Raw genomic sequence first — 21,216 nt, 5'->3', positions numbered from 1 at the left:
TCAAACAAACTCCTGTTTAAGATGTGAAATGCTGCTAAACGAAGGTCTGTAGCACCAGCAGGACCGCCTCTACGATCCCAATGGGGTGGGCATCATATGATGGTGGTTTGCTGTGTGAATGCTGCACCCATTGTGTACCAAGTTGACCTACACACATCATGACGCCTCGAGTTAAATCTTCAAGCTTCGACGACCCCCCCCCCCCCCTTCCCCGATTCACTGAATCCTCTTCCCTCTCTTGTTCCCATTGGTTGGCTGCCCGACTGTGCCCGTGAGTGTGTCGCGTCGCCCAGTGGCAGTCCTCCCGTAAATAGGTACTCTAACCTCTCTCGTGCTCTCACTTTGCCAGATGTGAACGTTACATATCCTTGTTGTCCGCCGTCGGTGTGGCTTTGGGTCCAAACACGACGGAATATACAGCAGCCTTGTATATTCCTCTGTTGGTTTTATGATGCATGTTTTGAGAATAACGTCCTTTTGGCTGACGTGGTTGTGTCGTGTTTTTTATTTCAGTGTTCTCTGTCTGATTTAATTTCTCTCTCTCGCTCTCACTCTCTCACTCACTCACTCTCTCACTCACTCACTCACTCACTCACTCACCCCATCCTTGTTCTCTCAATATGAATCTTTGTCCTTTGGCTTATCGTTCATCTTTGTGCTGCGCTTGCTGCCTCCTCCATCTGTCACATCTACTGTACCGGCATGCAGTTCACTGATGGAGGAAAAACTTCCACTTCACACTACTTTTCCAGAAATGACGGTGGGAGTTTTTTCCCTGTAGATGCAAGCTATGCAACCACACAGTCACTAAAAGGTCGATTTTTTTTTTCCCCCAAAGCGGCTGCTGCTTAAGGGAACTTTGAAGTAGAGAAGCCTGTTCTACTCGAGCTTCTTAACAGGATTATTTAACAAACAGAGTCGTAACACTGACTTTAAACCGAGACATCCACTTGCAATTGCTGTCTGTATTATTTTTATTGTAAATTCAGTTTCTACAGATATAAGTGTAGGAGAACGTACCTTATCAGGAGCTTTGTGGTGCTCTGGCTGCCGAGGCTTATCTTCATGAGCACAGTGACTCTTTAAATAGCACCCTGACAAAGACTGAGTGTGTGTGTGTGTGTGTGTGTGTGTGTGTCTGGAGCTGTCCACCGGAAAAGAGCCCACACTGTAAGACCCTCCAAGTGCAGGAAGTAAGTGATATTCTTAAATGTGCAGAAAAAGAGCGCCTGCAGGAGAGCGCCCACAGAAAGGGAAGGACGTGATAAGGGCTGGAGAGTTAAAGGCGAATAATAGAGAGGAAGCGATAGGTGGAGAGGAAGGAAGTCATGACGGCTAGTTAAATACAGGGCAGAAAGATTTGGCGAGAGGGAGTTCTTATATTTTTCCATAAAGTGTGGTTAAACAATACAGTGGAGAAAACAAATGATCAGGAAGACCCTTAGAACTCCCACACAGTCACAGTCCACAAAGGGAAAAAAGAGGCTTCGCTGCGTATGCATTCAGTGTGTAGGTGTATCGGTCACGCACTCGGAGCTCAATGACCCACTCAGCATTCCTGCTAAAAGGAGGCAGAGGCTCTCGTTGTTATTTTGGACCGCCGGTGGTGCGTGTTGGATTTTGTCGCTATTGTGTGTGTGTGTGTGTGTCTGATGTAACTACAATAGGGATAAAAGGAGGCTGGTGTTATGAGATGGACATCGACAGAGCTTTTAAATGTGTGTTTGGTCTGGTGGAGGTTGTGTGGTCGAGGTCGACCCATTAAACAAACTATCGGTCGTGGCTGACCACCAGTCACGAGAGGACGTACATCAGCGTTTAGCATAGAGGCTCCACACACATGATGAGGGCCACTTTAGCTGAAAATATCAGCGCGCATGTGATTAACTCCTGATAATAATCGAAACAACTGTTAAGGGCCCTATGAACTAGCCTGCCGGGGAGCTGTAAGCGGAGGATACATCGGTGTAGACTTTGCGGTAGACTGCACATATAAAAGGGGCGTGACACACAGCTGGAATAATCTCAATTAAATGCCTGTTAAATGCCTGTCGCCTCGCCTCCTCTCTCCCTGCGACTCTTCCTCGTCTCCTGTGGGCGGGACTAGGACGCGAGGAGAGGAGGTGAGGAAAGGAGTGGACGATGTACAAACTTGGGAATGAGAAAGTTGAGTTATTATCAGCAACTTGAAGACGTTTTTGTCCAAAAGCACCATGTGAATAGGATTTAGAATTAGGGTAAAGATTCGAGATACTCTTTGATTAAAGTTTCTGTGATTCAAATAAGGGTTTGAATTTCAGTTCAACATAATGCAGTACAAGTGTGTGTCTCTGCACTGTGTGTGTGTGTGTGTGTGTTTGTGTGTGTTCACTGCACTTGCATGCCAATATCTCTGCACATGCCTAAACATCTGACGAGCGGCGCAGTCCTCCGTCTCTCATCAAGAAGCCTGTCCCATTGCAGCCGTAAGAGGCCGTCTGTCAGGATGCTGATGGTGAGCGAACAGCCGTGTTGTGACAGCTGCTTCCTGAGGATGCTGTTATTCCTCTCGCCAAGATATTTAGGGCGTTTTTTTTTTGGGATACATCCACCATTCGTTTTTTTTGTCAAGATGAATGGTTGCTAACTGTTTTCCCTGCCGGTGTCCTGTCCATCTGTATGCCTGACAGTGACAGGCTGACTGAGCCCTGTGTGTGGTCCACATCTGTTGTGTCCTCTGGGTAGCGTTGTGGTCAAACCTGCAGCAACCAAATATTGCTTCAGCCGATTGAACTGATCAGACAGCAGTCGAGGATGAAGTAATCAGTGTAATCAGCTGCTGTCGCGTTTGGTTCGGATGCAAAGCTGCAGAGCCCTGGATCACGATTGGAAACAACATACGAAGTTCATTAGGATCCAGGTTTCTGCCGAACAGTACAACCTTCTGAATATAACTACTTCTAACGCACTCTGGTAGATGAGGGAAGTTATTTACTGTTTTATGAAACCCATCGATTTAAATCTGCCTGAAACCTGTGATGTGAGTTCTGTATGCGTTTGTTGTAATGTCACCTGTCTGCCTTGTTTATATTGTTGTTGCTTTTATTGTTTGGTTTTTACCATGTAAAGTGCCTTTGAGTACCTTTTCAAAGCGCTGTACAAAATAAATGTATTATTATTATTGTTGTTGAGAGGAAGGAGGGACTAAAGATGCTCAGTTGGTAGAAAATAAACCACTTTAGCTCTGAAAAACAGGAACCACTTTGTCGATTGAGTGGAATTGCATTCATTTAAATTTAACATTTTATCATCAATCACCACATGAGAGTAACCTTAAACAACCCCTGCCCACTACCAAAGTGCACAAGGTTATTAGGAATTGGACGAATCAAGTGAGCTGTGCAAGCAACTCCCGGATCTTAAAATATGTGCCGGGATCAGCATCAAGTAGATACTCGAGATTTAAAGTTTAAAGGGGTACACATCATATAAAACTCACCTTCTCAGTGCTTGTGCACACACACATATACATTGGTATCTGAAGTTCTTGCCAACCCACAAAATAGGGTTGGCAGGCACAGCATTTTACATTTTAAATAGGTTGTTGAAATAAGACTTCCTGTCAGAATATACCACCCACCACAGGCACTCAAGTCAGTCAGTGGGCGAATACAAGGATGTTGAAACTGACAGTAGAAACATAAAGTGTTTATTTTATATAACTTAAACATGTACTAGTAGAAACCCAGAATACAAGAATGAACATGAAAATGAACATATGTCTCCAGTAAGTCGTTGTATTGGTGCTCAGCAGCAGCCACTGACATCAGCAGCCAGACGGCAGTTCTTTCAGACGGCAGGCGACCTATTAAGCCGCCGGGGAACCTGGAGGGGATGCAGGAATGGGAGCATTTACGTTTGTTTGTGTACATCTCTGCGTGCTGGGATTAATTCAGGCTTCATAGTCACAAAGATAGAACAGCAGGGGCGACGGTCTTTGTTTGCATTATTCACAGACTTGTTTAGCGTGTACAGTACATTGAACGGGTGTTTCGTTTGTTGCCGACTGTCATCGCGCCGCAGACAGGCAGCCAAACTGCTGAGGAATCATCTCATTTCATCGCAATATAAAAAGCCAAATGAAGAAATCCCGGTGAACTTATTGCTGCCGCTGTAGATCCCACCACAACGCTCCTCGCACACTTATTATCCCCCTTTCATTATTCAGTGAATGAATTAGGGTGGGGAAGATGTAGCGTCTCATTACTTTAATTTGCATGCATCTGTTGTTGAGCGGGCTCTCTCATTTGCCTTCCAATGCCAACCCCCGAAACACTGAATGAAGGAAGAAAAGTGGGACATTTAAAGACCTGTGCCGTGCTCGGTGGAGTGCAACTCACTTTAAAAGGGGCTCTAATAACCCCACTCTCACTGCAAGGACATCTCCATCGAGGATACAATCACTTTTAATTAGGCAGCTGTTAGTGATGCACTGCTCCTGGAATTCCTTGGCCACTTCTGTTGTTTGATGGTGTGCTTTCTTCTCCCGGTCAATAGCCAGCCAATGATAATATCAGTGACATCATGTTGAGCTATTTTTAGCACCAAGAGGTTCTGCCTGTATGAACTATCAGTGAGCGTCTTGGTGTCGGCCTCTCGAGGTGTCGGCCTCTCGAGGTCTCCTCTCTGGACCCGCAGGAAGTTAAAGGCAGAAATCCATCGTGGGAGAAAGCAGAGACGGCAGCGTCTCGACTGACGGGAGTCTCAGGAGACCAGACCGCAGTGCAGCCAGAAACATGTTGATTATGTCAGAAAGAAAAAGCAGCTCTCGTTTTGTTTTGGCTGGGAAGAAGCTCTCCTGCAGTAACTGTGCGACCGCTGGTGTTGCTGCTCTCTCCGCCTACACAAACAGAATAACCTTCTGAATATAAGGCCCTCTGGTAGATGAGGGAAATGATTGTTAAGAGAAAGTGAGGACTAGAAATGGTCAGCTAAAGCTGCATTCGTGATAATAAGTGGTAAACACAACATTGAAATAGTTTGTCTCTTATAAAGTGCTATTGTGCACGTGTTCGGGCCCAGAACGGACAAACCAAACATTGGCTTTTAGAGAGAGCCTTTCGCCTTCTTGCATTACCTGTAGTAGCGAAGGTAAAGTGGTGCTGCAACATCACACAGCAAATGTTTCTGTTCAGCGAAGCACAGAATGATTCTTCTGGAATTCACGACACGCTCAGCCTTTATTAGTAGGTTTCTGAGCTGTAATAGCAGCAAAAACAACAGGTTTGCGAGGAGACCGTGAGGCTCTTTCTTTTCCACAGTTCTACTTCTCCATTGTACCGGAGAGGTTCTCCTCCCATCGGTCAACAGCTGTGGCTCTGTTGGTCGTTACTGGCTGGCGTCTCTGTTTCTGTATTTCCCCGTGTGGTTCCCTTCATTGCCTCTGTCTCCCCGTGTTGCTCGATGCGTATGTGGCCCTTGATGTCGTTTCTTTTGTTGGACAGCATGACACCTCCCTGTCTCGTTGACCGAAACCGGAGCTCTCCGCTGATCTCTCCGCACCGCTGGCCTTTGACCCGGCCTCTTCTCTCTCTCTCCCTGCAGGCCAGCCACACTGGTATGCGCTCGTACATTTACAAGCAGAGCTCTGTGATTGGCTCGCAGGCGGAGCACACTGGGATGCGGACGTATTACTTCAGCGCCGACACCCAGGAGGACATGAACACCTGGCTGAGGGCCATGAACCAGGCCACACTGATGCAGAACCAGACCAACACACTCGTCAGGTAGGGACACACACACACACACACACACACACACACACACACACACACACACACACACACACACACACACACACACACAGCATGTCTCATGCATGATCCTTTAGTACATTCAGTCACTTAACACTTGAAAAAAATGGAATAAGTTCTAGATCTTTTCATTACGTTTCCACTGTCAACACTTTGATTTGTCCACCTCACGCCATGAGCTCCCCCTTGTGTCTGTTGTCAGTATTTTGATTCCTACGTTGCTTAAAATGAAAACTTAAGTCATGTTTTGTATTTTTAAATAGATCAAAAATAATGTTTATTCACGTACCATCCCTAATTTGGATTACACCTGACTGAAAACACACATATACATGAACGTACACATGTTCTGTAATTCAGTAATTACAGACACACACACACACACACACACTTCCATTCGTCAATCTTTGGTGTCGAGTCTGTTGTACAGTGCTGTGCTGCTTTTGAACTACATTTCCCAGAGATCACCTGTTAATGAAGCAGGAGGCTCTTTACTGGCACTTCTTCTTCTTTTAGACCTTCGTCCTGTGTTTAATGGAACACATCCTCCACTTGGACTGAAGGATGGGTTGATTAGGATCAAAAGGTCAAAGGTCAGCGAGACCTCACAAAAGACGTTCTTGGCTCAATAATTCACATGCTAATTACGGCAATTTCACACAAATGTCTAATGGTGACGAAGTGATGACATTTTGGACGGGCATGGATTGAAGCTGAAAGTTGATTGGTTGGCGGAGGCATACAACAGCGAGGCATTAATTATAGTTTATACTTATCTTGCAGTTCTCGGGACAATGTATTCACTTATTTGTTGCCTTGTTTGTAAATATTTATTTATTTTCTGCAATTAAACAAATTGTTTTCCCTTATAATCCTCTTCACCCCCCAAATTCCTTTTGTCTTATTTAAAATATTCGACGCTGCTTTGTTGATAAATACTCGTACGTCATCCCCGTGCCCTGAGCGGCTGTGAGACATGACTTGTTAATGCACTGTATGCGATGGCTGCAGTTGTTAAATCCCACAGATGCACACTTCCTAGTAAGTGTTGGCGTTCGTTTGTCTCTTGTCCCCACTCCGCTGTGTCGGCCCCGCAGCTGCAGCACGTAGCGCAGTGTCTTCATGTTATTCATTTGAGATGTTTGCTTGTTTTCAAGGAGTAGATCCTGAAGTTGTGAAATGCTCTTTTTGAACAAGCAACCTCTTTCCCCATGTATTATTCATATGTTGACGTCGGGAGGTGGCACAGATGAAATGCATCCCATCATTCGCTGGCAGCCTCAGACACACGCTGCTTGTGCTGCTCCGTTTTATTTTTTATTTTTTTTGGAAGGGGAACTCCCACGAGACTACAGCAGTTGTTAATGACTGACGGGGAAGGAAATGCGGCTGAAGACAGCTTCCACTTGGGACGTTTTTAAAAACACTTTCTCACCTCCTGTTTCTGCGTTTTCCTATTGAACAAACTATACAAGTAGGATTACTATTTGCTGGCATGTTGCACTTCTTTTTCAAGAGTTTGGCTACTTTTACAAGATGGAAAATACATTGTCAAGACAGTGATGGAAGACACTGCACGTAAGCTAAAAGATGGTGCCTTCGAAGCCCCATATAACGTCATCATAGTGCTAATTTATATTAAATATCTTCAGATACCAGCTGCTGGCAGGGAGCACGACGCCACCTGTTCAATTCATTTTCCGACTTTGATGTTTGGTTCATTGAATTACAAGACTTTGCTCGTCAGCTGTCCCGCTTTAAAGCGGTCTGTGCGACGTATTCAGTCCTGTGCTTAAAGTTCAGGACGAGTCAAAGGTTTCTCTTTTATGTGACAGACATCGAGTTCAAATGCAGTCCAGCGCACCAGAACTAAGACTAAGATGACTGAAATGGTGTAACCCCAAGTCCTTTGAGAGATTTGAGTAAAATAAATCAAATGTCAGCTGTAGTTCATTATCATCGGGTTCGCTTGTGACGTGCAGGTTTATCCAAATATTTAAAGTAGGAGACAGGAGGATAAGCATAATCCTCCCCATGTCATGTTAGTTTCTGTTCTCCTGTCTGCTGCTTCGTCAGTTGTTTCCTCTTCCTCCAGCTCACAGGTGTGTCGGATGTATTCTCCACCTTTCCTTCCCATTGAAACAAAAGTGTGTAAAAGGCTAACATTCATCCCGGCTTTTCATGTAATGTCGTCTCTCAACAGACCATTCGACAAGTTCGAGACATTTAACTTGTTGCAGCAGCAGGCTGTCCCGCAGGTGAACCACGTGAACCACCACAGGTCCCCAGACTCTGACCCCATGAGACCCATCGTCCACGAGGTCCTCCTGGAGCCCATACACCGCGACGCCGACGAGCGCTGCAGCTGCCACAAGGACTCTCCGGCGACCACCGTGTTGGAGCACCCCACAGGAAGCACTGCCCTGGAAATGGACACACACACCTCCCTCCCCTCCAACCCCGCACCCTCGGCCCTCCCGCAGTTTGACCACGTGTCGGCCTCGGCCCCCGTGTCCCGGGCACCGTCGCGATCCGCCTCCACGCTGCCCTCCGGCGGCTGCACGAGGAACGGCCTCGTGTCCACGCCCAGCCCCATCCTGGAGCCCAACGGGATCGCAGCGGGGACGTACCAGAGGGCCCCGGCGGAGACGCCCCCCGCCGACAAGCAGGTGCACAGGAGAAGCACTCTGGAGCAGGTGGAGCAGTGGGTCAAAGTGCAGAAGGCGGAGCACAAAGGGTGGGTCACTGTCGTGTGTCTCAGTTTGTCAGTTTCCTGACCGAGAATCTCAGGCCTGCAGAGAACAATGCTTAAATGCTCAAATGTTACTTTTAAGAAATAGCACAAGAGGTCAATCGATTTACTTGTGAACGTAAATCCCATTTGTAATTTGTTACGTCGTTATATGAAATTCAAGGTGTGTTAAGATGAATCTTTGGATATTCTCTTTATTGGTTTGTTAAAAATATCCCTGTGCTTCCTGCTGCTCAACAGCCCCCCGTCCAGAGAGAACACGCTCCCTCGCCGCACACCTCCAACCCAGCACAAGTTCACCTCCATGGACGCATATCAGACCCTGCCAAAGACCCCTCGCCAGAGCCCCACGCCCGCCCGACTTGGCGAGTACAAGTACGCCCAGGACCGCCTCAGCCACTTCCGCCTCACCCCCGACCCAGGGCCCAGCACCGTCTGGCAGCTGTACGAGTGGCAGCAGCGCCACCAGTTCCGTCACGGCAGCCCCACGGCGCCGCTCTACACTCCGGCCCCGGACTACCCATTCGGCCCCCGGCCCCCATCCACCGTGCCTCCCGCCTCCTCGGCACCCAGGTCCGAGGGGCCGCCCCGCTGTGTGTCGGTGCCACCGTCGTCTGCAGACATCCCTCCGCCGGGGCCCCCACCCGGCAGCAGCAGAACCCTGTCGCCCACACGGAGGCCGCACACGCCGGCTGGACGGGTGACTGTCAGGCCCGTGGGTGATCGGTCGGTGTTGGACGTCCCCTTCTCTGTGTCCCCCCGCAGGACCAAATCTCAGCTGCTCAAGGTAAAGTAAAGTCTGACAGACTCCGATTTGAATAGACAACGCTGTAATGACAAGACATGGAAATACAAATGATATTAACCACCGTCTCCGGACACATTGATTCTGTATTCTATTCTCCTCCCTGTGCACAGAGACGTGTCTAAACACAACACTTATATTTCATTTGGCAAATGAAACCGTCCTCAAGCAAAGGAATGAGATTAAACTGTCATGTAAGCTGGCATCGTATTTACATTGTAGGCATTAACCGCAAATGACAGCAAACCCAAATCCCTCGCTCCGCAGTGATCGATCAACAGATGATGTGTCCCCAGAATATAAATGAAAAGACGAAATAAGCAGAGAAAAAAGGAGAAGGAATGCAGAAGAAAGTGCTGTGAGGTATGAAGGACAGACACCGTAATGCCAGCATGTACAGATGTTGTTGATTACGAGACATTATCACTAACATCTGGATGACGGCAGATAGTTTCCTGTCGTTGCATTCTGCTGCAGGGATTGATCCCGTGTGTTCGTGCTCTTTCAGAGATCGGACCATGAATGCCTTTTTTTTCTTCCCGCTGTCGAGTGCAAAGTGTCAGAAGGAATGGTTCCTCATCCAGAACAGTGTCAGTCATTCTGACGGCGTGGGGCGGATGTTGGGCCCGTGCTTCACTGAACAGAATAATTGTTTCAGAGCTTTTGGAGCACAACAGCAGACATTTCTTTAAGACACTCAGTCTGTGTAATGACCTCAACTGTGTCAGCAATCAGTCAAACGGCCAACTGTGAACCACATTGAAGATGTATACATACTATTTAATATACTACACTGAATAATGTACATACAGTCAACTGTTTGTCAATACATTTGTCACATTTATGCAAACTGAGGAAACAATAGCAACTCCATTAGTATTTTGCGTATCACATTTCTGAAATTGAGTGAAACACAAATATGCAAATTTCCGCCCACTCTTCCGCAAGCAACTCCATTTTGCCCAGAGATAATAAAGAACACAGCGTAAAGTCATCAAGGCCATGCAAAGCGTTGCAGCCTCTCACAGAAGACGTGAAGCCGGTGGTGACTCACGATTCAGATTACTTCGTGTGGTCGGACCCTCATGGCTATAACACACGTTGTCTGTCATCTTTTGTCCGTTATATTCTGAGCTCCATTACACGTGTGGTTGTACTGTATGTGTGTAACATGTGTTGTCTATGTGTTGTCAGGCTGCTACTATCGAGAGACGGTCAATGCCTTCATCTGGCTACATCACACACACAGTCAGTGCACCCAGCCTTCACGGCAAAACGGTACGTCTCACAAATATGACACTTTACTGTGTTGCAAATATGAATGTTTTAACAAACATTTCCCACGATTTGGAAGTTGGAGCAGAAACCTTGACGCTTGAAGGCTTAAGAGGCCTGTGTTTGAGTATCCAGTGATATGCTTCTTACAACGTGTTCACGCTGCCAGACAGACAGGAAGTCAGACACCAGAAGAGCATCCGTTCTCCGCTACAACACCTTAACTGATATTGTCCAAATCCTGATGAGCCGTTGGTCGGCATGGGCCAGTGGGCTGTTGCTGAGCATTTTTGGGAGGCATTGCCTGTCATCTACAGTGTGTTGCTGTGAGCTGTGCCTTTTGTTTCGACGCCGTTAATCCTAAAATCTGCTTGTTTAATGTGGCCTTCAGCCAGTCGCGCGCCACAGTGGCTGCTGGTGCTGTGAATGCAACGCTTTGAAACAGCAGAAGTTCTTACTGAAGCGTGGTCAGTTGTGATGCCAGATGTATTGTCCTGTATTGGTGCCTGACAGCCCGAGGAGCTCACCCTGCTCCTCATTCAGCTGCGCCGGCATCAGGCCAAGATGGCCTCCGCACGTCAGCACGCGTTCTCCCAGCTCCAGCGGCGCAGCGGTCCCAAAGAGGCCCACCACCACTTCCTCACCACCTCCACTAGCACCAGCCCCCTCCTCAGCTCCGGCCCCTCTCCTGTGTCCCACCTCGGACATGTGAGCCTCTCAGCTGCCCTGGGCTCTTGCAACACCCAGGTGGGCCCCCCCCCCCCCCCCACCACCTCCTCATTTTACCAGGGGCTGGTAGAGGTTGCCACTAAACACATTGCTGGGCTGCATTATAGAACTCTCTTATTGAGAACTGTTGTCATTATGGTCAGGTTGTCAAGCACAGAAGCTGTTTCAAAATATGCTGTGTATGGATTTTCATAACAGAATATGAAGTAACATCTCAAGTCTTTCCAGTGAAAGCAGTTCGATTCCTCCATCGTGAAGGCCTTTGCACAACAAGTCTGCTTTTTAATCCATTTTACACAAATTCATCGACATAAAAAGGTTCATGACACGTGATCACATTCACTGACATCTCCTGCATCACCGTCTCCACACAGTCTTACACCAGACCTGTAACTCTCCGTTGATCCTGGACTCCGGTAGTTCTCTAACTGTAAACACATGGCTGAATGTGAACTAGTGCTGAGAAACAACAACCTGTCCCCGGATAAATAAAGACACCAAAAGTTTCGAACAACAGCAGCATCAAGGGTCCCGGTATATCGGTGGCAACCTCTACCCAGAAGCCCCGGTGCTTGAGTGGTGTGACACCGGGCGTGGTTGATCCCCGAGTGCTGGCCTCGCTGCCGTCATAGAACCATCCGCCTCCTCCTTCTCCATGTGCTGTTCTAGGCTGGCCCGTCTCCATACCGTGCTTCTAGTGAAACTGTCCATAAGCATGTTGTGCTGCTAACTTCTCGACATCCGCAAAATGCATCCCGTGCTTTTGGCTGACCGGCCAGATGCGTCGGTCAGTTTGGTCTTCTGATTTCGTGAATCTTGTTGTTGTTGAGTGATGTGAGCTGAATTCACGTTTGTGTTTCAGCATCTGCTGCTTCCAATGGATCTGGTTTGTGCTGGTGTCGTTTGTTTGTTGCAGTAGGAGCATCTCGGAGAACATGAATTAATACTTTGTATGTGTTGTGATGCATGTTGGCACAGCCGCATAACAAGCACTTCATGCCCGGCTCACAAACATCCGTCCTGCTGCGTCAGTGAAGCTTCTTCAGAGTCAGAGGACTCGGATGGTCAATGAATTCATTCCCGTCGACGCAAATCAATAATCACACCCGCGTGTTTGTCTCCCTCCAGAGCGATGACACCTACATGCAGCTGAAGAAGGACTTGGAGTATCTGGACCTAAAGGTGAGAAACCACGATCCCCGTTAGTTCTTCTGTTTTTTGCTGAGCCTTCTTTTGAAAATGTCTCGAGCTCAAACTAACGCTCTTGGTGTGTTTCTCACTGACGACCACTTGTAACTTTCCGGCCACGAATAGAGACGCTCAGGCTTCTGGGAGAAACAAAAGCTCCCCAGTAGACTTGTAACTCCTCTTATTGGCCGCGGCTCTGTGTCTTTGTGTCCCAGATCAGAGCTCTAGAGCCCCTGATCCTCGCAGTTCACAGTTTACTACTGCACTGCACTGCTGGGCCTCTCAGGCCTCTGATGAACGTAAGCCGTCTGTGTGCGCGTGTCCGTGCAGATGGATAGTGACTGTGTGTGTGTGTGTGTGTGTGTGTGTGCGTGTGCGTACATGCTTGTGCATGTCTCTCCTGTGTTTTTGAGTCGGGACGCATGTGTCCCGTCTGTGCGTGAGCGTATGTGTTTTAGATGACTCTGTTGTTGTAGAAAGACCATCCCATTGCTTCCAGCTTCGCATTCACGGCTTGAATGGCATCAGATGTCTTCTATGTGATCTTTGACCTGCCCCCCCCCCCCCCCCCCCACCCTCCTTCCCTCCTTGTCGTGATGTTTTTCTCCGCGATGCTGTTGAAACGTGGGCATGGGATGGCTCGGCAGTGCATGTGTTGTGGCTGTGGCCGGTGGTTGATAAGCCAGCTGCTTCTACCATCGTCTCTGAAACGCTGCACCTCCTTGACAAGAACACAGGGCTCTGCTGTGTCATGTCGCTACTCTAAAGGAGCACATGTGGTCCGACACTAGTCATTTTCACAGCACAAGAAGGAGCTGCTGTCGGTGAAACTTCTCATTGTGAAATTGGCACTTGTGCCCCATTTGAGTGCTTTTTCAGCGCAGTGTTCCAGGAGGTTCTTTTAGACCCAGTAAAACTCAATGTGAGCACCTGAACTGGGTGTGTTCCTAAAAAGCAACACTTTCCTGTTCACAAAAAAACCCATAGTGTCCTGTATAGAGGTTTAATAGTCAATCTGTGCAGGGCTTCAAAGTCTCCATAGCCGTTGTGTTCTCCATGGCAGAGCTGATGTTATGTGCAAAAGAAACCTCACTCATGTTGTCATATTCCTGGGAGGCGAAGAGAAAGTGTGTCTCAGCCTCGTGATACTTTAGTTGGTAGCCGCTCTCTGTTCTCTGGACCTCCTTTATTTCAGCACCATTGTGCCGCGGCTCAGACGCTTTGCCGTTAAGTAACGTGAAAATGCTTATTTTGCCGTTTCCAGGTAGCTGGAAGTCAGACGCTGAAGGAGTCAGGGAAACCTGTCAAGGTTGCAGAAAGTGACGTGGATGTAAGTACACGCTGAACAGCTTCTCCAAGCGGCGGCTGCATTCAAATTCCATTTCTGACGCTGTCGAGGTGGGATGTGTGTTCCTTCCTGTTGGTTTGTAGAATGCTCTACATGCAGCTACATTCGGTAGAACGTGAAGCTTTAATATTTGATGTTTTTTTCATATTTTCACGTCACTTACTTGAATGAAAATGTCTGGCGAATGTATCCGTCGATTTTCTTTTACTGTATGTAGTTTGATGCAAATACATATTCACAATAAGTGATCATTAAGGTGTTTGTACAGGCAGGGTTTCCATGCAGTCATTTCCAGACCGGGATAAGTGTGGAAAGAAGTAAAAGAGAATATGAAAGAGACATTGGGCTTTAAAGATTATTATTCTGGGGTTTTTTTAAAATATGGAATTCAGAATTTCCAAAATATGAATGTATCATAGAAGCAAAGTGGAGCAGGCAGCCAGCACTGCCGCTAACGTTGAGGGTAGTTAAGGACAAACAAAATGTGGCTGCTGTGGAACACGTGTGGGAGGACACGATACAGTATTCCTCTTGTCCTCAGGAGGCACCAGCATGGCAGTGTGTTCACAGGTGAATGCCACAACTGCCTCAGTTTGACAACACAAACAATTCCCTCGGAGTCTCGTGTCTCCTGTGGAAGTATTGCTCAGCATAAGCTCCACGCGCAGCTGTTTGAACAATTTAAGAGAGCGTTGTCCGCCATGAATATTTGATCAGATCCAACAACAACAACAACATCACCGTGGAGACAAAAACAGGATGAATAATTTATTTGATGGAATGTGAAAACTGGTGCCGAGTGTGTGTGCGAGTCAGAACTGTTCACATCAAGCTGCTTAGGCACGACCTTATTACAGGAATGTTTAACCGCAGGACGATAAAGGGATCCGACCTTTGCCCTGGAGCTGGCAGAGTTCAACGGGGGGATTAACAAACGAGGCCAACGCTGTAATTCAACGTGTCGGGTGGGTCGCACCCACTTTGTGTAATGTCTGCGCAATGTAATTACACTCTGACGAGACCCAGCAGACCTGCAAACGTTTGAAAAGAGATTTGCATGAACTCGCATTAACGGATCACGACTCACAAACAGAGGCGAGGGGGAGTCGTAGTTCAGTGAACGGGCCACTTAACCACCGGTCAACACACACGGACACGCACTTTGGTGATCACTGGAGAAGTGAGCGTACAGTTCCTCCCTTTCGCTCTCTCAGCTCTGCGTCTCCCCCCCTCTCCCCCCCTGCAGGTGAAGTTAAGTCGGTTGTGTGAGCAGGACAAGATCCTCAAGGACCTGGAGGCGAGGATCAGCTCCCTGAAGGAGGACAAGGTACCCGCTCTGTTAGTCATACTCTCAATCAAAGTGCAGCAGCCGACCTCGGTCAGTGTGACGAGTCGACGGGCAAAACATGGTGAAGAAAATATGACACGATGGTGTCACGTTGAAGGACAGAGTTGAGAACGGAGGATGACTCGGCTTTTAAAGAGCAGAGAGCATCACACGGCATATTTCTGTCCATCTAGAATCAAAGTGGTTTTCCTTCTATATTCAATATTAACAGTCATGAGAGGAAATTCCATTGAATCGCATTGATTCCTCAGACTCTGCCTCTCTGATTCTTCACTGATTAAGTTGGTCTGGCATTAACGACACGTCCAGAAACAAACAAACCGAAGGCACGAAGTCCCCATTAGTTCGTGAAGGGAAACCGAAAGGAATAAAAAGTGAATTGCAATACAATATATACTGTAAAGACTGGCATGAAAGCCTGATGAGATGAAGCTCAGAAGGTGAGGAAGAAGCAGATCGTATGAGGCTCATGACTGACTGTAGAAGCATGCTGTCCTCTGCTGAATGTTTTCAGAGCAGATCACAGGGAAGCAGGTCTTGTAGCTGCTGTGGTTTGGTTGACCTCGTGTTGAACGACTCTACGCCCTTCTCCCGCCCCCTTTCAGGACAAACTGGAGAGTGTACTGAATGTGTCCCACCAGCAGATGGAGCAGTACCAGGAGCAGCCGGCCCACGCCCACAAGATCGCCTACCAGCAGAGGCTGCTGCAGGAAGATCTGGTGTCCATCCGGGCCCAAATATCACGCCTCTCCACGGTACGCACGCACCTGCGTGTGTGTGTGTGTGTGTGTGTGTGTGTGTCTTTGTAAAAAATCTTATACTGTGCAGTCTGGAGGGGTTGAAATCTATCATATTATCTCAAAGGATGCAAACTCTGATGATATGATGATTTCCTTTTAGTATTTACAAGTGTGCTGAATTAAGTGTGTGTGTGTGTGTGTGTGTGTGTGTGTGTGTGTGTGTGTGTGTGTGTGTGTGTGTGTGTGTGTGTGTGTGTGTGTGTGTGTGTGTGTGTGTGCGTGCGTGTGTGTGTGTGTGATGCAGGAGATGGCTCATGCCTGGGATGACTACAGCATGCTGGAGAGATCAGTGGAGCAGCTGAGGACGGCGCTGCAGGCACACATGAACCACAGCGCCACCCCTCAGGTGAGAGCCGGTACTGCAGCTCGCAGCAGGTTCAGCTCCACTCTGCCAGCTCTGCTTTTTCAGTTTAAAGATCTAGTTCTTCTAAGAAAGTTTGCTCCGGCCAGAGGATGGTGCTTGGTTTCGGCTGAACTGTTTCCAACACGGTGCCTGGGTCACCAACATTCTCTTACTGCAGCTGAACAGATCACCAAAATATGTTTCTAAAGACATTTGATGCGAGAAATAGCCAATGCAGTAACACAATATCGATTCATATTTATGCGTTGGTTCAAGGCTCTGATTTGTTGTTTTTCTTCTGCTGTGGTGGTATCTCGCAAATGTATATATGTATCTTACATCTTCCACATCCTTTTCTTTTATGATGTCGAACAGTCATCTCCTCAATTCTTACATCACGAGTTCATTGATGGCATTTTCTTCAAACTATTTACAGGCCAAATGTGACAGATTATTGAATCTGTGACATTGAAAACTAAGTTGAACCAAAGTGTGTGTGTGTGTGTGTGTGCGTGTGTGCGTGTGTGTGTGTGTGCGTGTGTGTGTGTGTGCGCGCGTGTGTGTGTGTGTGCGTGTGTGTGTGTCTCAAACTGCAGCAAGAGAAAGCTGAGATGAAGCGCGAGCTGTGGAGGATCGAGGACGTGATGGGGGGACTGTGTGCCAGCAAAGCCAACTACAAGATCACCATTGACTCGGTCCAGAACCCAGGTCGGTACCGCGGCACAGCAGCCGCTTTTTAGGATTCGGACAGTTGATGTCAAAATGAAAAAAATGTGGAAAGAGAGTTTTCATGATGAAATACAGGTCGTCCCCAGTTAACAACTACCACACTGATAGGTTCGCTGGATGTACGGTTTTACGACTCTTAGTAAAGAGTAACTGTGGTCATAATCCCCCCCCCCTCTTTTCTGCTACATTTAAAAGCCAAACCTTGATTTCTCTGTGTGTTCACGCCCTCTCACCAGAGAGGAAACTAGTGCCTTCGGTGTCGGACCCGGCCGTGCCTTCCTTCAGCACAGAGGTCCAGCCGCCGCCTCGCAGCTCCATCCCCAGCATCCTCTCCCACACTTTGCCTCACAGAACCGTGCCAAAGTGGGTGAGTGTCCCGCTTCTGCCGATCGCTTCATATTCGGGGGTTAATTGCTGGATTTTTGTCGGATTGAGCTCAACACAGCAGCGCTTCTAAAATACTGAATCCTTTCCTGCCTCGCCGTCCAGGCGGAGGACACTGCCCCCCCGAGGCCACCGCTGCCTCGCCTCTACGACTATGAGGACACGCCGCCTGCGGTGCCGCCTCTCCCCAAAGAGGCCTCGGTCATCCGCCACACGTCGGTGCGTGGGCTGAAACGCCAGTCGGACGAGAGGAAGCGGGACAGGGAGAGCGGGCAGTATGTTGGCAATGGAGACTGTAAGGTATTCTCACCTTTGTGGGAATGAAGCCTTGGAAAAGTAGTTTGGGGGGATTTTAATGTGAAATTGAGACATTACGTTCTACAAATTGTTGTATTTTTCTGTCTGACCTTTTCTGGTTCCAGGCGGACTTGCGGTCATACGTGAGTGAACCAGAGCTGCCAGGTCTGAGCCACCAGAGCACCGCGTCTGACCCCGACGACCAGTATTTCCAGGACAAAGGTATCTGAACAGTGACGTGTAAAAAAACACACATTTAACAGACTTTGTGACTTTTTTCATGGCTAGTGATAGAATGCAATCAGCCTATCTTAGTGCATTTTTGTATTTCTTAAACGGTGTGCAGTAGATCAACGTGGTTATTTTAAATTTGAGTATTTGTTACTGGAAACAAACTTGGTTTTGTTGTCAAGTATGAGAAGAATGTACTTGGCAAGCTGTATTCAATTAGAATGTAACTTGATTAGAGAAGTGTATTTGTGTTCTGGAAGACACATGTTTCCATTCGAAGTGGAATCTCTTCAGAGCAGAACATTCATCACGTAAAACATGGAAGATGTCGTGCTTATCTTACTCATGAATGATCCCCAGGTAATGGAATGTCACCCGGAAGAGGAGCGTGATGTTTCAAAGACACAGTCGTCATTTGGAATGTTATTAAAATTCTTCTAAATCCTGAGACACATTTTTAATAAAATTAAAAAAAATCGAATTTTGTAAATATTTTTACTGTTCAGTAATTTAATTGAGGAATTTATTCAACCAGTGTCGATACAAAATGTTTATTTAGTTTCACCGTAAGTTAATTATATTTTTAATATTTGATATTTGTGCAGTCTGTCACTGTGTTGTCATTGTCTGACGAGACCATGCTGTTCCTCGTCCTGTTTTCATCCACTAGGTCTGTCCAGCGGCTCATTTCGACTGAACCAGTCCAACTCCATCGCGTCCTACGTCACCCTGAGGAGAGGCCCAGGCAGCTCCACAGCCAGGGTGAGTCTGCAGATACCTGAGGATCAGCTGCAGAGATCCACGCTCTCTCTGGTGTTCGTACACGCCTGCTGTTCTTTGAGAGTCTGCTCCGATCATGTGTTTAATGGCAAGTTTAGGGTTTCAAATTTGAGGCTGAATGATTCTAAATAACACACGGCCCTGAGGAGAACACTTCCTCATGTGTGCAAGTGTGCAACCTTTATCGTACCCTTAAGCTTTGCTGTACACTATGAGATTATTAGATACCGTATGTTCACGAGCCATCTATTCATTCTAATATATGTATTACAGACATTGGGTACGGATAACTAACGTACTGCAATAGGTGCATCTCTAGTTTTTATATGTAAATATGCAGTTTTAATACGAATGAATGAATGAATGAAATTAATTTATAGAGCGCTTTTCACAGACATAACATCACAAAGTGCTTAACAGAGCAGACGTTTAAAAGCATAAAAAACACAATGTGACCCTAGGGTCAATCAATTACATACACAGAGAAAAAAAAAAAAATAATAATAATAATAATAAAAAGATGACAGGACAGGATTTTTTTGTGGGATTTCATGGGATTTGGACGTTTTTTTACAGGAGTGGGATGGAATTCTCTTTTCTTACTTTCTGTTGCTGTCCACGTTTCATCTTGTTCTGTTCTTAACTTTGTCCCCGCACTAAGCATCCGTCCCCTCTCTCATCTCCACCCCCGCCTCACCAGGAGAGACCCAAGAGTGCCTTGGAGCGTCTGTCGTCGCCCACAGAAGCCCCGCAGCGGCCGAGCGGCCAGCCGCGGGGGCGAATGACCGCGGAGGAGCAGCTGGAGCGGATGAAGCGCCACCAGAGGGCGCTGGTTCGCGAGCGCAAGAGGAACCTCAGCCAGGGCGAGCGCTCCTGCGCGGGCCTCTCGGCCTCCTCCACCGCCGGCACCCGGCGCTCCTCCTCCTCCTCCAGGCTGCCCTCCGGCACCTCCGACCCGCCGGCCTCCGTACGTTACCCCCTGCCCCCGCGTAGCAGCAGCAGACACAGGGAGCACCACCACTGCTGCTATGCCCCCCTTCAGCCCCCGGCCACATAATAACCTAACAGGAATGCTAACGCACTAGCACTCGCTGCCTTGTGTGTAACCGGTGGTTGACGTGAGCACTAACATGCTAAAGGGCAGGACTGAACTTGGTTGACGCTTTAAGAACAATGGGAAGCCTAATGGGCACAGGGTAGTGAGGGGAATACTTGGCTAGTTGTGGGCTGGGGCAGTCACTCCCTGTTGATTTCATTTGTGAAGGTCTGACCTCGTTGCCCCCTGGTGCGACCTCACTGACACACTTCTGAATGTAAACGCACCGAGAAGACGAGGAGACGGAAGGCATCGCCCTGCGGTCCTTTCTCTGTTTTTATCACCAGGCAGTAGAGAGAAGAGCCCATTTATGTACATCTACACCACCGTGTACTTGTACACCTTTTATTTATTTACTGAGGGATATTTTCAGTATACAGTTGTACAGTTATATTTTGTAGAGATTTGGTATATAGAGCATATAGAGGAGTGGGGGGGGGGGGGGATGTTGGAAAAAGAAGTATTCAGGTTGATGGAATATGAAGAAGAGAGGCAACGCTAGTGGCACTAATCATGATCACCTCCCTGCTTTCTTTCCTTCTAATGAAATCCAAGTGCCTTGTTTTTGCTGACGATCTTTTTTGCCTTTGTCCCAGATTTACCTCCTTAAATCCACGTTTTAATGAATGGTGGTTTGCTCCTCTTCAGAGTCATAGAAACGATGCAAGAGCTGTAAGGTGGCTTCTCTGTGCAGCAGGAGCGACGCTGCTGCTTTGAACCCCTCGAGGAACACTTTGACATTAAGACGGCAGCTAGTCCGCCCTTTGCTTTCAGGGTGGAACGCTAACAACGCTAACACGCCTGGGTGAAAAATATGATTCAGAAAGTAACTCAAAATGTCAAAGTCTTCCATTAAGATAACATGAGGCATAATAACCAGAATGGTTTCATGATGACAGACTAACACACACCAGACTGCTGTGAGATCTGTTTGTAATCGGACTACATTGTCCCTTAAATCCGTGAATTTGAAATGTCCCCGTAACAGTGAGCAATACACAGTCTGTGATGCTCATCTCTTTCCACTGCACATCTTTTATTTTCTCTACTCCACCAGCATTAGACATGTTTACACCATTTTATATTTGAATTAGCAAACTCATGAATTCAGCCTTTTCCTGTGCCGATTGAAATGTTACTTTCCTGGTTTGACGGTGGTTGATAATAACTTTGCCACAATTAGAGTTGGGAAAAAAGAATCTGTACTCGTGTCGGAGTACTGTTCAGTGGCCTATGCTGTGCTGTTTTATGCATCATAACTATACAGGACAGGTTCACGCTACAGGGCTGAAATGCAATAGCAATAAGATGAGAACAGT

The 21,216-nt window shown here is 47.4% G+C and overlaps 1 protein-coding gene across 2 annotated transcripts in view; it reads left to right on the top strand.

The window, feature by feature from the left end:
- Window positions 1-21,216, top strand: part of LOC306780003 (pleckstrin homology domain-containing family A member 7-like) — a 94,412-nt gene that overhangs the window by 68,848 nt on the left and 4,348 nt on the right. For both annotated transcript variants that reach the window (XM_079272160.1, XM_079272159.1), the window contains 15 exons: window positions 5,584-5,765; window positions 7,996-8,529; window positions 8,785-9,331; window positions 10,544-10,627; window positions 12,482-12,535; window positions 13,806-13,871; window positions 15,136-15,216; window positions 15,843-15,992; window positions 16,282-16,383; window positions 16,977-17,088; window positions 17,346-17,476; window positions 17,599-17,793; window positions 17,916-18,012; window positions 18,692-18,783; window positions 19,502-19,768. In XM_079272160.1, coding sequence (XP_079128286.1) covers window positions 5,584-5,765; window positions 7,996-8,529; window positions 8,785-9,331; window positions 10,544-10,627; window positions 12,482-12,535; window positions 13,806-13,871; window positions 15,136-15,216; window positions 15,843-15,992; window positions 16,282-16,383; window positions 16,977-17,088; window positions 17,346-17,476; window positions 17,599-17,793; window positions 17,916-18,012; window positions 18,692-18,783; window positions 19,502-19,768 — 2,694 coding nt within the window. The remainder of the gene's footprint in view (window positions 1-5,583; window positions 5,766-7,995; window positions 8,530-8,784; window positions 9,332-10,543; window positions 10,628-12,481; window positions 12,536-13,805; window positions 13,872-15,135; window positions 15,217-15,842; window positions 15,993-16,281; window positions 16,384-16,976; window positions 17,089-17,345; window positions 17,477-17,598; window positions 17,794-17,915; window positions 18,013-18,691; window positions 18,784-19,501; window positions 19,769-21,216) is intronic.

This window comes from Melanostigma gelatinosum (genome assembly GCF_949748355.1).
Source record: "Melanostigma gelatinosum genome assembly, chromosome: 1".
NCBI lineage: Eukaryota > Metazoa > Chordata > Actinopteri > Perciformes > Zoarcidae > Melanostigma > Melanostigma gelatinosum.
This window is presented reverse-complemented; position numbering and strand designations above follow the sequence as displayed.